The 15,521-nt window shown below is 48.6% G+C and overlaps 1 protein-coding gene across 3 annotated transcripts; it reads right to left on the reverse strand.

Moving 5' to 3' along the window:
* Window positions 1-1,090: 1,090 nt before the first annotated feature.
* Window positions 1,091-6,712, reverse strand: LOC119320345 (kinesin-like protein KIN-7C). 3 transcript variants are annotated; one of them, XM_037594457.1, is made up of 14 exons: window positions 6,447-6,712; window positions 5,588-5,881; window positions 5,109-5,198; window positions 4,919-5,019; window positions 4,717-4,830; window positions 4,548-4,629; window positions 4,391-4,458; window positions 4,215-4,280; window positions 4,012-4,136; window positions 3,566-3,893; window positions 3,317-3,418; window positions 2,567-3,235; window positions 1,928-2,223; window positions 1,091-1,812 (listed from the first exon to the last, which is right to left on the reverse strand). In XM_037594457.1, the coding sequence occupies exons 2-14, from the start codon at window positions 5,832-5,834 to the stop codon at window positions 1,485-1,487; spliced, it is 2,616 nt and encodes an 871-aa protein (XP_037450354.1). In that variant the 5' UTR covers window positions 5,835-5,881; window positions 6,447-6,712; the 3' UTR covers window positions 1,091-1,484. The 3 variants fall into 3 exon arrangements, with proteins under 3 accessions (XP_037450354.1, XP_037450355.1, XP_037450356.1); XM_037594458.1 differs by lacking the exon at window positions 6,447-6,712 and adding an exon at window positions 5,974-6,104; XM_037594459.1 differs by lacking the exon at window positions 6,447-6,712 and adding an exon at window positions 5,963-5,978.
* Window positions 6,713-15,521: the final 8,809 nt, after the last annotated feature.

The raw sequence follows: 15,521 nt of genomic DNA on the forward strand, positions 1-15,521 counted from the left end.
ACATTGGCCGGGCTTAAATTCCTACTTTGTTTTCTTAGGGCAATGAAGTGGGTTTGAGACATGACCTCTCATAAAGTTTCTACCATTCACTTCAAGTGCCTTGATATTGTGAGCATATGAAGTCTTGCTATTGCACCCAGCATTGATATCTAGCTTCAAAGCTTTTGCGCTTTTGCTTCAAACATTGGAAATGATTTATAAAGCTCATATCAAGCTCCAATATGGTTTCACTACTGTAATTTTTTGAGCCAACACATAGAAATAGATGGACGCAGCAATGCGCGTCATCGATGATCTAGTAAATAATAAACACAATCCATACGACCACAACGTATCAATGGGCGCGGCGTGCCGCCGCGCGGGCTATGCTAGTATGAACTATCACGTCCACTGGGTTAGACTTTGAATACTCGCACTGATCTATTAGTGATCTAAACGATCTTATATTTCTTCACATAGAGAGTACTCGCACTTTTCTTCACATAGAGAGTACTCGCACTGATCTGTATGTGGTAGTCCATTTGAAATCTGTAAAAGGACAAATATTTAAAAACGGAGGGAGTAGTTTATAGTAGAGCATTCAGGTTTTGGCTGAAAAGGATCACACTGAGCTTTTTCGTTTGATTGAAGAACAAGACCACTGTCCGCTTGAGAAGAACAGAAAACAGTATTCACAGTGTTCTAGGACATGTGAAAGGGAGATTTGTTTAGAGAAAAGGGCACTGAATGTATATGAACTATCACGACATCCACTGGCCTGGACTTTTGAGTATTCGCATTGATCTATCAGTGACCTAAATGCTCTTATATTTCTTTACAGAGAAAGTAGATGATAATAGTAGCATTCAGGTCTTGGCTGAAAAGGATCACACTGCTTTTTTGTTTGATTGAAGAACAAGACCACCGTCCGCTTGAGAAGAACAGAAAACAGTACACTTGCAGAAACAACACGCACACAACACATACAAAACCCTGTCAGAAAAACCATACAAAGCACACTTGCAGATCAAACAGCACGCTTCCAACAAGGGTCGACTCGCTGTGGTGGCTGCAACGGACGACACGTGTTCGATTTTCTACAAGCTCTTGGTACACATCGAAACAACCATTTCTGACAGACGAGTGGTGCAAACCGTGGGAATTGCAACAACAACACGTTAACACAAGAGCGTGCGTCTGGATACGCAGTGACACGTTAATAATGTTAGCAATCAGACCGGCGGCGCTTGCTCAGAAACCGCGCACCAAACCCGTCTACCTACACGCAAAGGGCATACACCAAGATCAAAACCCCCGCATGCGCGTGTCCTGATATGATACCCTATGGAAAATCAGAACAGGCAACGCCCCAAGATACAAAACCACCAGAGAGAAAAAAGATCTTTTGGTCAGCCGCATCATCCTGCCATCTTCTTGCCTCGTGTCGTCATGGACCCAATCATCAACCAATCAGCCAAAACGAGGGGATCCCAATCATGAATCAATCAGCCAAAGGAGGGGATCCCGTATCTCCAGCCGTTGGAGGACCGCCGGGCGGGGGGCTGCTGCGGCGCGAAGCTGAGCCCGAACATCTCCCTCAGGACCTGCCCGGGCTCCTGGAGCCCGATCAGCTTGGCCACCAGGGACGCGCTCTCCCTCACGTGCTCCAGGTCTCTGCTCTCCGTCCACAGCCGGCGAGCCACCTGCAGCTTCCTCTTCTTGGAGTCCAGCGACACGCTCCACTTGGTGTACATGTGGTTCCTCTCCTCCAAGGACAGCCGCTTCTGCATCTGCCTCGCCAGCATCTCCCTCTCGCGCTGCAGCTTCTTGGCGCTGCATAATAGATCGGACGTTCTCGGTCAGGTGTGTGTTCGTCCTTTCTCTCATCTTATCTAGGTCATAAAAAAGGGGAATATAGATAATTGGTGTATCAATGATTGCCGCGTACCTCGCGACGGGGGAAGAGCTGAGGCTGCCTACGGTCACATTGCTGGGGGTGCTTCCCCTAGAGTAGGTGTCTCTGAGGAACGACAGCCTTCGAAGCTCCACTTCCATGTAAATCGAATCGGCTGATTCTCCTTTGAACAGCAAGAAGAAGTAAGTCCTGTGGACCAACGAAATGCTGCAAGCGTGCCAGAGCTCAATGATCTCCTGCTGTTTCTTCTCGAATTCCAATGGCCATCGCGAAGGTGATTGCAAACCATCCATGATTGGGTCTAATCCGATGCTCTTTCCATTCCCACTCTACAATGTGGAATACAAATACCAATTAATTATTCAGTTATTAGTGCAACCAAAATAAAGCATTTCAGCAGATCTACTCCATCCGTCCCAAAATAAGTGTCGCTGATTTAATACAATTTTGGGACAGATGTAGTATGTATGTATAAGGACCTGCTCATGATAGATCTCAAGGAGTCATCAAACAATGCTTAAAACCATTTCCAAATTTTCATCACCTTTCTTAGAAAATAAACTGCAGCAAACACATTTCTTAGCATAATTACGACTCCCATTTTCTTTCAGGTAAAATAAATGAGCTGCAGGGGCAAGAGCATAAAATCATGCCTAAACGATAATCCCGTACCTGGTCACCTAACTGTTTCTGATAATGAACCTGAGCCATCTCCTTAAGTTCAGCAACAAATTCACCTATACCGGTAAATTCTGCATCACCTGTCTTGCTAGCTCCCTTTGAAGTGCTAATTTCAGATCCTGCCCTTGAAAGAGTCTCACTGCCTGCATCGTAGTTCAATGCAGATCCTCTTCTCTGGTACTCTTCAGGTCTTCCTGGGAAGATTACCAAACTTCTGTTTACTGGTGTGCAATCCTCCATCTCCATCTCATCAAGTAAAGTAGACCCTGTTAGTGATCTACAGCTCCTGCTTCTACCAATTACTCTACAACTTGATGGGTTGCGTGTTGAAGACCCTAGATCTTTAGTGATAAAAGGCCTTCTGATGTTCTCCAAATGTTGCTCCAAGGTAATAGGAGGTTCACCAAGACGCCTTGAATTCACTGAAGCTGTTGAATCATTACCACGCATGCTAGAATTCCTATTTGAAGCTTGTGGGCTGGTACTTTCTCCAGCTGACAAAGACAAACGTTCATTTCCTCCCGTTTCATTTGGCTCAATACATCGCACTTCCTTGTAATGATCTGAATCATCATGAGAGATCTGAGAACTGTCATCTCTGCTAGCGCTTGGGGGCATTCCAGCAGAAGGAGGACTTCTGATTGAACGCTTTCCTGAGACCTAAACATACAAAGAAAACAAATCAGTGTTGGAGTAACAAGGCCAAAAGGTAATAACTAGAAGTCACACAAGTAAAAATACCTGGTGCTTTGGGTCACGATCACCAACAACTTGCAGCAAATCCTGCAACCTGGACTGAGCCAAATCACGTTGCGACTTCAGTTCTTTTATTTCTTTCTCCATCTGCGGAAGACATGCAATGTCATGAATGGATAGAAAGAAAAATGAGTTTATCTGTGTGTATTCCAAGGGAAATACAGAGGTAAGCAATATCAATCTCCATTATTCAGGAACGAAAGAAAACAGACTAGAGTTTTCCATGCACTGTACCTTTCTGATTTGGTTGTCCTTTTCCTTCACCTGTGCTTCCAGACTAGAGTTTGAAACTGGCTGCCGCAACTCACTCTCCAGTCTAGCAACTTCCTTCTGCAAATGCTTAACTAGTGTTTTATCGGACATGACCACATTAACCTGGGCATTTGTAACTACATCCTTTGCACAACTCCCGAAAAAGAGTGTATTCCTTGATTGCTCAATGTGACTTGTTGCAGGGCTGAGTGTACAAATAATTGCAGTTCTTGCATTGCCTCCCAAAGAAGGTTGTAATATGCGTGTAAGCTTGGAGTCTCTATACGGTACGTGTGCATTACTCCCCATGCTGAATAATGAAAGAAAGCTTGAAATGTCAGCAACTAACAATCCCATGACTACACAAGTAATTACTCCTATAATGTGAAGAATCAAAGCAAAGTAAAAATGTGAGCTGAATTTGCAACCTTAGCTTCCTAATGACAGTGCCAAGGGAAAGCAAACTTTTATTGATGTGGCAACCTTCTTTCAGCCTTGTGCCAGCTGACATAGCCTGAGATGCACGCTCACTTCCTGCCAAATCAACAAAGTTCTGCATGGGAAATATAATTGCCGCTTACACTCTTTCTCCAGATTGTATAAACTTAACAAACTGTGGCGTCTTTCTTACCACACTAGCCACAAGGGTAGTTGACTTGTCCTTTCCTAAGAATTCACGAGCAGAACTTTCAACAGTCTGAATTGGTAGATGAACATTAAACGGTCAGCAAACATGCACACATCTATGACGAATGGGACACATATACATCAAAGTATTTCGTAAATATAATCAAGTTAAGGACAAACCAATTTAAGTATTTGATGTGATCTGGAGCTTTTTTCATTTAAGAAGGTCTCCCCCGTTCTCCTTTGAGCTATTACAATCACGTAAAGCACAAATGAGAACATACAATAACCATTAGTTACACAATATGCAAGCTGCTATTAGTAAGCAATATTGAACCTTCGCAAACGGAAATAAGCCCCTTGAGGTGGTTCCAGTCCCTTAATATAACCTCCGTAAGATTCTCCACGTAGGTGCCTTTCTGTAGAATAAACATCACTAAACCGGTTAGCAAACATGAGCATAACATACTCAAGGTTAACAATGCTGAAAAAGAACATATTATTACCTCTGCATCATCCCAAAGTCTAAGAGGAGTATTTTCTGCACTCAGAAGATCCCTAACAACTTCATTATATATTTCAATTGCTGAGAACTTCAACACGAATGCTCTCTCCTCATGCTGAAAAGGAAACACTGGTTTGAGGACTTTGTAACAACCGAGACCAAAACTTGGCCATGGAAGCTATGGTTGGCTGGGAGTTGATCACCTTGTTAATATAATCATATATATCTGCTACTGTGCATTCTGTCACTCCAGTCATAGTGTATGTCTTTCCACTACTTGTTTGCCCGTACGCAAAAACACTTGCTGAGAGAGAAGACACACTCTGATTTAGTTCAAATGCTATTATGTTTCACAATTTTCGACTCACAAGCTTTTGTTTAGTTTGCACTCACAGTTAATGCCACCAACTACAGAGAGGGCAACTTCCTTGACCCCTTCCTGGTAGACTTCTTTCGTACTGCACTCAGAATGAAATACCCTGTCTGCAAATACAAGAGATTTATGTTTAAAAACGATACACGTTAGGAAAATGGAACCAAACTATACTAGTATTACCAACTAATGACCACAACTTACCTGAGATACTTACATAGCAATTGAACACATTGGAATGATTTAAACAGTAAGTTAACAATAGATAAAGCCATAATCACTATGCAGTGATATAAACGTCAAGTATACATGAAATTGTGTAGGGAAATATGATGTTTGAGTGTTGCTTCTAAGAGCAGTTGTAGTACTCTACATCAGGTGTTATGAAAAATGTTCCCAAAAAGCAGTAGTACAAACTAATTAACCATATTGAAGAACCAGAGCAATGAAAAAACACAAAAGATGTAAGCATGAAAAGAGCAGAACACAGCTCACTAACCAAATGTGTATGCGGTTGGAGCCGTGGGTCGATCCGGGAAGGTACTCCGGAACATGATGGTGGTGTCATTGATGCACTCCCACTCGGCAGGCTCACCCCTTGCAATCTCCTTGTCACTCAGCGGCCTCACCCTCACTAACACCTGTATCCTATCCAGGCTTCCTGCGCCACTCCCACCGCCATTCACCACCTCCGCCCCATTCATCTTGTCCCACTGCACGGACTCGTTGCCTCCAATCGCCCCCATTCGCTCTCCCACTTACCTGCCCCGTCCAGCACCTCTCCCTACACCATCTGCCAGAAATGCGCCATTATAAGACCACAGCCAAGAAGCAAGGCACATATGATACGTACACGAATAAAGAAGAAGCAGACAAGAAGCCAACACGGCAGGGGATGCACGAATCTGTCCTGTCCCAGTGGATTTGAGTGCCGGGCAAGGCTGTTGACGAGCTTGCTGCTGCTGCTGCGGGTGGAGGAGAAGGCAAGCATTTTTATGTGGACCCTTGGCTACCAGTAATTACGCGCATCATCAGGGTTCAGGACAGTGGTTAGCATGTCCGATGGCCGGATACAACCGGAGAACCACCGATAATGCCAAATCTATGGCGCCCCTGTCACGCTAACCATCCTCCTTCCCGAGGAATTCGCAGTTATTAGCAGATCTGCACGAAGCAATCGCCTGACCTAAGCACTCCCTAACAACCGGAACAGTAGCCCCAGCAGGCTCACATCGACGTCGCCACCAACCAGCCGCAACAGCAGCTCTCCTCTCCTCTCCTCTCCTCCCCTCTGGTGACCAGTAATGCTCAAGCAATAGCATAATAAAGGAAAAGCGGGTGAGTTATTAATAACATACCGAGGCTTGGCGAAGACGGGCGGCTCCGGCAGGCGAGGAAGCGACGTTTCTCCGGACGGCGGCGGCCATGGCTCGGGCGATTTCTGGCGGGGGATTCGCAGGGGAGTGGGGGGTTTTGGAGTCGTGAGGTGGGGGGAGGGGGTCTGGGAGTGGCGCCGACCTCACCGCGTGCGACTGCTCCCCACGACGATCGATTTGGGGGAGAGAAGGGTCAGGAGTGTGGGAGACGGTGGCTCGATCTTTTTTTCCTTTTTTTTTTCTTTTTCTTTCTGCCAACCCCAGGAGACCGTTGCTTGGATTCCTCTGTCCCCTCTCTCCCGGGGATCGTTTTCAATGATCTTGCTTAGTGGGCGCTTTTGCACGCAGGCCCTTTATGTTTTATATATGTTGTTTCAGTTAAGTGCTTTCCACTGCACGTATTCGCAAACGCTGTACGCCCGTATACTGCGCCGTATTGTACGTACGAGCAAGCAGCTACTGGTAGCGAAATCGATCCAAGAGTAATGAATCACTCGGATGGTATGCTTGCCGAAATCTCAGCGCACGCAGAACCGGATACGTACGAGGGACGGGACAAGGGATGCCGGGGGAGTAAAGAAGGGAACATCCATGATACGTGCCGTGTATTTATCTCGGCAAGTTAATGCGGCGTGGAAATTTCGTGCGGGGGACAGACGGACAGTGCGGCGAGCAAATTCAAATGCTTGGCCGTTCTGACTATAGTGAGCGGTGGACCGCGTCTGAAGGTGGCCGGTGAACATCGGAGAATTGCTCACCACTAAGGGCATCTCCAGCCGTTTGGCCCCCCAGGGCGCCTAAATAGAGCGGCCTGAGGCGTGCCGGCGCTAGTTCGGTCCCTGGGGGCGACCTAGGTCCCAGTCACGTCCCCCACGCGCCGGCCCCAGGATGCGGGAAATTCAAACTTGGTCGTTCCCGTTCTCAAAAGACGCCGCAAATCCGGCGGTCGGACGTAGTCTGGCGTTACAAAAAACAGAGGGGCGCCGTGCGCAACGAATCACTCGGCTTGGTCGGCTCCAGGCGTTGGCGGAGTCGGCGTGCGCGGGCTCGTCGGTGCCGGACCTGCTCCGTCGCAGGGCTGCGTCGGCGCGGCTTCGGCACTGCTGGGCGGCGATGTAGAGGCGCCGTCCGGGCTTGGCGCCGTGTGATCGTGGGCGTCATCGGCGTCGTCGGCGTTGCCGTCGGCAGCTCGTTCAGGATGAGGCCGCGCTGCACCAGGTACCACGCCTTGAGCTTCTCGTCGTTGCTCTGGAGCATGTCCGCCCCGCTCATCAGAAAAGCCATGTCGGTGTTCCTCTTCTTCGCGGCGACGTTCGTCCGGAGCAAGTCGAGCTTGATGGCGTTGTTCTTCATAAGCGACGACCACCGCGCCTTGGTCTTCTATTCGCGTAGGACGGTCCGAGCCTGGGCGTCGGCGAGGCAATGCTCGATGGACTCCTGCACTCGCGTGGTTGCCGCGTCGGCGCTTTTCCCCTTCTTTGCCAACTTGTGGCCGTCCGGCCGTCCCTCTGACGCGCCCGGAGTCGACGCGTCTGGCTTGTATGTCTCCTTGGCCTTATCGAGGGCACGCCGGACTTCCGCCCACTTCTCGCACTTGTCAATGCGCTTGTAGACGTGGAGGTGCTTGAAGTCGGCGTCTTGGTTGTCGCCCCGATACATGGCGAACATACGCAGCAGCTGCGCGGAGAGACAAACAGTTGGCGGGCGGCGGGCGTAGGGGACGAAGATATGCGGGCGAACGGCGTGCGTACCTGATCCTCAATGCTGGCGCCGCTCTCCGGGCGAGCCGCGACCTCCTCGACGATTCCATGCCATTTGTTGCACGCCAACTGGATACGCCCCCAATGGTTCGCCATCGCCTTGGAGCCGCGCTGCATGTACACGCCTTTGAAGTAGGGGTCGACGAGCTTTTGCTCGTCGAACTCGGCCTTGATGCGGTCCCAGTACGTGTCCAAACTCTGGTTCGCGTCGGTGGTCGGGTCGAGGCAGACGACTTTCCATGCTTCGGCGAGGCATTCCTCCTCCTTGGACGTCCACTTGATGCGCGGTTCGCCTGACCTAGCCGCCCGCTTCTTCTTCTGGCGCCCCTTCGTCGGAACAGGAGCCGGTTCCTCCTCCTCCTCCTCCTCGTCCTCCTCCTCCTCGGGTTCCTGCGCGTCGTCGCCGTAGACGTGGCCGAGCTCGGCCTCCATGTCGCCGTTGAGGTCCACTACCTCGTCCTGGGTGGCGAACCCGGGAGACTCGGCGGCCGCGGTCGATCCTGTCGCGATGATGTCGTCCATGTCGGCTCCTGTGTCATCGGTGTCGCCGAGGTGCGAGAAGGGTAGTGGTCCGCGGTAGAGATGGGGCGTCAGTGTGGACGCATAGGAGGCGGGCAGCGAGTAGTTGTATGGAGGGTACTGCACGCCGACGAAGGCGGGCGATGGCGTGCGCGTAGCGGGGTGACCATGAGGGAAGGTCGCGTTTGGGTTGAACCCGCCATGCGCGTCGCCGTCGGCGTAGCCGGGCGATGATGAACCCCATGGAGATCCGGCGCCTTGCTGCCCCCAGGGCGCGTACTGGGCGTGGCCGACGACGGGTGGATTCTTCCCCGCCTGGTCGACCGATGAGGAAGACGCCACCGCGCGTGCCGCGGGCCTTCTTGGCTATGGCCATGTTCCGCTTGTCGGCGGTGACCGCTTCGCGCCGCTGAACTTCCACCCTTCACTCGGCGTTCGACGGGCCCGGTGGCTTCGATGGCGGGCCACGGTTGCCGCCGCGCGCGGCATGGCGTACTTCTTCGGCGGCATGGCGTGCTTCTTCGCGGCGAGCGGGAGGGGGTTTGGCGGGAGAAAGGCGAGTGAGCGGGAGAAAGGGATAGAATGGCGGGAGGAAGGCGAGCGAGCGGGAGAGATGCGAGGGAAAAGCGTCAAGAAACGGCGGGAAAAGACCCTCGGGTCGCTTCCAGGGCGGGCCCATGCGTCCTTTTCGCTTGCGCCGGCTCCCCAAGCGCCCCCCAGGGCGCCGGGTTCGGCCTAGGTCCGTCGGCACCAGTTTTGGCCCGAGCCGGTGAAAAACGGGTTTCTGGGGGCGCGACTGGGGCCTTTTTTTTGTTGCTGGCGACAAAATCGTCTGGGAAGGGCCTGTTGGGGGCGCGGCTGGAGATGCCCTAACGTACGAGTATGATTGAGGGTGTGCAGCTCTAGCTTCAGCCGACACCACCTTAACAACGGCTATAATTTGGCCTCTTGTTATTTTATATAAACGCGAACGGTTTATTCTAGACAATCGGCTAACGTATCATATGGTGCCTTCTTTTTATTGCGGAATATCTGAAGTCAACTTTATCCGTATGTTAAGTTTAGTCCAAAATTAGTTGTTTTTTTCTTGGAAGTTTCTTCAGGCGATAAAATAAAATGGAAAACCGTGTCCGCAATGCATAATTTCTGGAGTCAACTTATCCATTTGTTAAGATATAAGTTCGAAAATTAGTTATTTTCATGGTGCAAAAAAGGTCTTCAATCCTACTATACCGCACTTTCGGCATCTTCAACGCCGACCCGCAAACCTCCGCATGCGTTCGAAACGTGTTGCCCGGGCAGCGGAGGTCATCCAACGTGGGCCTGTATCGGTTCACGGCGTGATCCGGACGCGATTTCTCCCGCAAATTGGAGACAAACGTGAGGAGATTTGCAGGAGTCCGGACCGATCCCACGCCCACTTCTGACCGACCTGCCCTACCAAAAAACCCTCACCCGCCCGCCCCGTGCTTTCCTTCCTATGCAAGTGTCGCTTACCGCGCTGCATTCATGCCGGTCCAAAGCATGTGGAAGCTGACATTGATGCCGCGATGTGACCGGAGTGAGGGCGGGCAGCGCTGACCGACACGACATCTCGGCAGCCGCCGCTTCAATGCGGACGCAGGTTCTCAAGGAACCAACTCCGGCCTCTGCGCCGCATTGAAGCGGCTGACCGGCCCTTCGCATGGCTTGATCGTGGCTATATAAGCCGCGCTCTAGTGCCGTCCATGTGGCATCCGCCTCCTCCTCCTCCTCCTTCCCTCTCCCGGCCCATCTCCCTCCGCATCTCCGGCGACGGGCAAGTCCTGGGCGTCGGTGCCGGTAGGCGGTTCCGGGGTGGGATCTGGCGGATCGTGGCGACGCCGCCCTCAAACTCCAGGGCCGTCGTCCTCATCGGCGGGCGGCTCGTCGATGAAGGCGAAGATTGTCATCTCGTCCCGCGATGAGGAGGACCGGCAGCCGCCGCATTAGCAGTCCGCGTCGGTGATGACGGCCCAGGTTTATGCCGCCACCGAAGCGGAGTTCGAGGAGCAGATGGAACTGATGCTCCGTCGCTCCATCGTCCACATCAATGGCCCAGCTCCGCCACGAGGGACGCTCCTTCCCGTGAAGCCGGAGCCGACATCCCCTCCACGCGAGGCCTCCAAGTCGGACACCGCGTGAAGGAAGAGCGGCTCTCGTCGCCGCCCCAACGTGTTGTCAAGGAGGAGCGTCGTGCGCCGCAGCCCCTGCCCAAGGTGCACAGTCACATTCTCCACTACCTCGACATCGGTGGGGTCGGCGGCAGCTATTCGTCGTCCCGGAGCGCCATGATGGTGCAGGAGTACGCCGACCAGGAGCAGCGTCGATGAGACAACCGCAATGTCGCGCCCCGATCCAAGTTCACGGACTCGGACGTCCTGCCGCCACACATCACGGCGGACCCGAACCTAGCGTACGCCTGGCCCCTAGACCGCTCCATGACGATGTCATAGACGGGCAAGCGCCTTCTCCGCCGCTTCGACGGGGGGATGGCTGGGTACGGTGAGGAATGGTCCCTCGCCAAGATCGTCGCCGCCAACAACGCCTCCTCCAACGACCGCCTCCCTCTCCCCCAGTCCACGTCATCAGTGGCCGCGGCAGCACTGTGCATGATGCAGGAGGAAGCAGAGAGGATCATCGGCGAGCATCAGGCTACCACCGGAAAGCCTTGCTGCGACGCCGCCCGAAGCCCGACGACAACGACTCCGAAGCCGGATCAGTAGCCGGAGGAGTAGCCGCCGGCCAGCCCGCATGGCCTACGAGGTTACTGTGAAGTACATGATAGTGTAGGGTTTTATTTAAAGGTTTTTAGTTCACCAAACGAAATATCGTCCGGTTTTATGTACAAATTATCCTAGTTTCGATGAAATCCGTCGTGTTTATATCAAAATTCGTCCGGTTTGATCGAATTTCGTCAGGTAGATTAAAAATGTTGTCAAAATGATGCGGCTAGAGTTGGATGGTGGCCTCCTGCATCAGTGTCCGCGGACTGCTTCATCCCGTCCACGGACGGATGCGGGAGGAAATTTACGGGTTGCCGTTGGATATGCCCTTATATAAGCCGGAGCGCGCTCTAGTACCGGGGTGAACCATTGTTGACGATATCTTCCTCTCTTTTTTGCAAGAACAACTTATGATCTACTACCTCCGTCCTGGTTTATTGGTCTCCTTTATAATTTGTGCCTAATTTTAACAAAATATTTAACTAATAAAATGTTAAGGCATGTCAACAAAAATTATATGGTTGGATTCATATTTGTACCTAGTTTTCAATGATATGATTTTTTGTGACGTGCATGAATATTTTGTTAGTTAAATTTATAGTCAAAATTTGGCACTAAATACAATAAAGACTAATAAACCAGGATTGAGGTAGTGTTCATCAATGGTAAGGTAGTACAAAAAACACCAGATAAAAGCACCTATCTTTTCATATGAAAGACACGCAACCGGGCAACTTGATATTATCGTATATAAACCTGGCTTCCCTCACTGTAGACCATCTAGTAATGACTACAAGTATCAGAGTGAGCCGATGACGCACCTTGTTGCTGTAGGCAGTCGGGAAATCATCGTGCTAAGGCCCTACAAGACTAGCACAAACAGCACAACGACCGCCACCGATGAAGAGAAACGTAGATTGGAAGGATTTAACGCGTAGACACATGAACGAAGACTGGATCCACGTGGATCCACCGAAGACAAATACCGACCGGATCCCACGAGATTCTCCGAAGATAATCCTCCACATGTCCTCTTACAACGCTAGAAGCACCGTTGGGACAGGGGTTAGATGGGAAGAACCTTATTCCATCTTTAAAGAGGCGCCGCTGTCTCGCCTTGAGCAGGACACAAACCCTAACAAAACTAAAAAAAATAAATAAAAATATAGTCCTCCCACCGACAAGGGTTGGGATCCATGATGCCTTTATAGCCCTATGGGTACAAGGGATGAGGGTGCCTGCGCCAGTGGGAGGCACGAGGAACCCTAGCGGCAGGGCGTCCTTGTGTACCAGCCAAGGGGTAGTTCCTCTATGTACTCCTTACATTTCTTTTTAGTTTGTATATAAAATTTGGTCAAAGTCTTTGTAAAGTTTGACTAACTTTGTAGAAAAAAAATATCAACATCTACAATACTAAAGCTATATGGTATAAAAATTATTTTCATGATAGATATTGATTTCATATTGTTGATATTTTTTTCTATAAACTTAGTCAAAGTTAATAAAATTTGAATTTGATCAAATTTTATATACAAACTAAAAAAATAGAGGGAGTACGAGTGAATACTCAGCTATATCTGAAACCGTTGACAGCATCTCCATCAGAACAAAACATGCTTAGGACATGTATAATGGTTGATAAAATAGTCTTATCTTAAGTCTTGCATGTAAATTAGAGATGACAAAAAAACATGCCTACAATGAGTCGTTTCTTAGCCTTATCTTCAATAATTAGCTGTTTCTAAAAACATGGTGAGATAAATTGTGCTAAGAGATCATCTCTTGTCTTCTTTTAAATAAAAAAAGACAAGCCTTATCTTTCAATTTTTCTCTCCTCCACCCCATCATTTATCCTACGTGACACTGTTAAGATAAAATCATTGTACGTGCCCTTATGGAATTGCCGTTCTCCCTCTATTTTTTTACTGCAACATCGGGTCGTTCGTCGTCCGCGTCGAGGAAGCGAAATTGCCGTGTTGTTTACTGCTTGGAGCTAGCCGCACGCGGTCCAGTTAAATTAGCGGTGAGGCGACCTAGGCCGCTAGGCGCACGTCTTGTCGGTAACCGTGGATGCAAAGCATCATGGACGTGCCAAACAAACTTGAGCAGAAACAAATACTTGTTCCCGTTGGGGAGCAGCTGTGAGATTGTCACGGGTGCAATCTGTCCGCCGTCGAGTAGATTATGTGATATGTGTAGAAGAGAAGATCGCATTTTTTTTTGAGACAATCCTCGCTAAGCTTTATTCATATCTCAGAATGTTTACAGGAAGAAAATGGATATCTTTCGGTTGGCCCAACCACATATGGCGGCCAAATTCAAGAGTCAAAATGTGCTTAGCGAGATTGTGAGCCTCAAAGTTCGAGCTCTCATTCTCATGAACGAAATTACACGCAGAAAAATATTTAGATCGTTCTAAAATTTCATGCACAATGGCACCATACTCCGCTGCAGATTTCTGATTGATGCCGTCCCCGTCCACCACTATCTTGCAATCCGAGGCAATCTGGATCACCACGCATTATTGTACTCCAGATCACGGGAAGGGCTTTAAATGGCTTTGTGGAGGGAAATTTCCTTTTATGACACACGGCACAGTATGTAGTAGTACTCGGTAGACAAAAATAGCCTATGTTGCACGCTGAATTCTTAGCCTGACCTGGTTAGCGCGGTCCATCGCGCAGGGCCCGGGCCTGCCTCTAAACATAGTTTTTTGATCCGTGGAACTTGGGCCGCATTTCTCTGGTCTGTCTAGCAAGCCGGCATACTAGCGAGCTGCTGTCGGAGATAAAATGGACTGGGGCTATGTATTGAGTTCAGCCGAAAGAAATTAGGATTTTAGTTTCGCAAACAAAAAAATTGGTTTCTAAAAATGAGAAACGAGACTAAAATTAGAAACAAGTTCACATATTTTGAAAAAGATTACAAAACTAAAAAAACTTAACGAATTTTTTAAAAAGTATCATGAAAACATGTGTACTTTAAAAAAGCGTTCAAACATTCAAAATATGCCAGTATTTTTTTGAAATAGTTATGATTTTACCAAATATGCTTGAATTTAAAATTGTTTGCAAAAAAGAAAAAAATGTTCAGGATAATAAAAATGTAAATGGATTTGTTAAAATTATTCATGAATTTTAAATGATCATGAAAATCAAAGATACCCAAAAATAAATAATAAATAAATAGAAGAAATAAATGAGTAGGAAAAATGACCCCTCGACCCGCAAATGGTTGGTCCAATAGTGCAGTGCAAAACTATCACTTTAGAATAGGATTGCCTTGACTGTTTGGCAGTTGATATTTTCGTTTCACTAAGGGTAGTAGTACCAGACTTTTTTTTGCATAAAGGGTAGAATTCTTTCCTTTTCTTTAATTGTATACTAGGCTCAGACAACATGCAGTTATATGAGTAAACGATGAAATATTGTATACACCATGAGCATAACTTAGAGAGGATAGTTGAACTTCATGCATTTAAATGAACAACATTGCTTTAGGGCACATGACCATCACATGTAAATGCTTCTTCCGAAAGTCCCAACGTATTGGTTTGTCATTTCCAATCGCTCCGCCCAATTTCCCTCCACGGTACCAACTGAGGTACGAAAGCCATTGCTCTTCATGTTAAAACAAGTATGATAAGGATTTTATAGCCAACATAAATAGTACTACCTCTCAGTGATCTAAAACGTCTTATATTAGTTTACAGAGGAACCATTTTATAATCATATGCAGGCTGAATTATTAGTCATGCTCTTACGTGAGCTATGATTGGATGCCCCATGTCTTGAAAAGTAATTTTGTAATTGAGTCATTCGGTTACTTCTACAAACCGAGGTACCTATTATAGGATACATGTCCATATAAAATTTCAAAAATACTAGTCGCAATGATAACACAACTAGATCACAACTCTGCCAACTCTTATATGAGGACCATGCTAGGAGGACATCATGGCCTAGACATAGTGCACACGTGTATTCATTTCTTCTGTGTGGGGAGAGAGAGGACCATGATGTTCGAAAGCGCCG

The sequence above is a fragment of the Triticum dicoccoides genome, chromosome 6B (assembly GCF_002162155.2).
Source record: "Triticum dicoccoides isolate Atlit2015 ecotype Zavitan chromosome 6B, WEW_v2.0, whole genome shotgun sequence".
NCBI lineage: Eukaryota > Viridiplantae > Streptophyta > Magnoliopsida > Poales > Poaceae > Triticum > Triticum dicoccoides.

What these genes read in the sequence shown, in the direction of transcription:
- LOC119320345 (XM_037594457.1), bottom strand. Translation starts at nt 5,834, where the DNA reads ATGGGGGCGATTGGAGGCAACGAGTCCGTGCAGTGGGACAAGATGAAT. An exon ending in CACATCAAATACTTAAATTG is followed by an intron (nt 4,281 to 4,390) that starts GTTTGTCCTTAA and finishes CTACCAATTCAG; the next exon opens with ACTGTTGAAAGTTCTGCTCG. An exon ending in AGGACAACCAAATCAGAAAG is followed by an intron (nt 3,419 to 3,565) that starts GTACAGTGCATG and finishes TGTCTTCCGCAG; the next exon opens with ATGGAGAAAGAAATAAAAGA.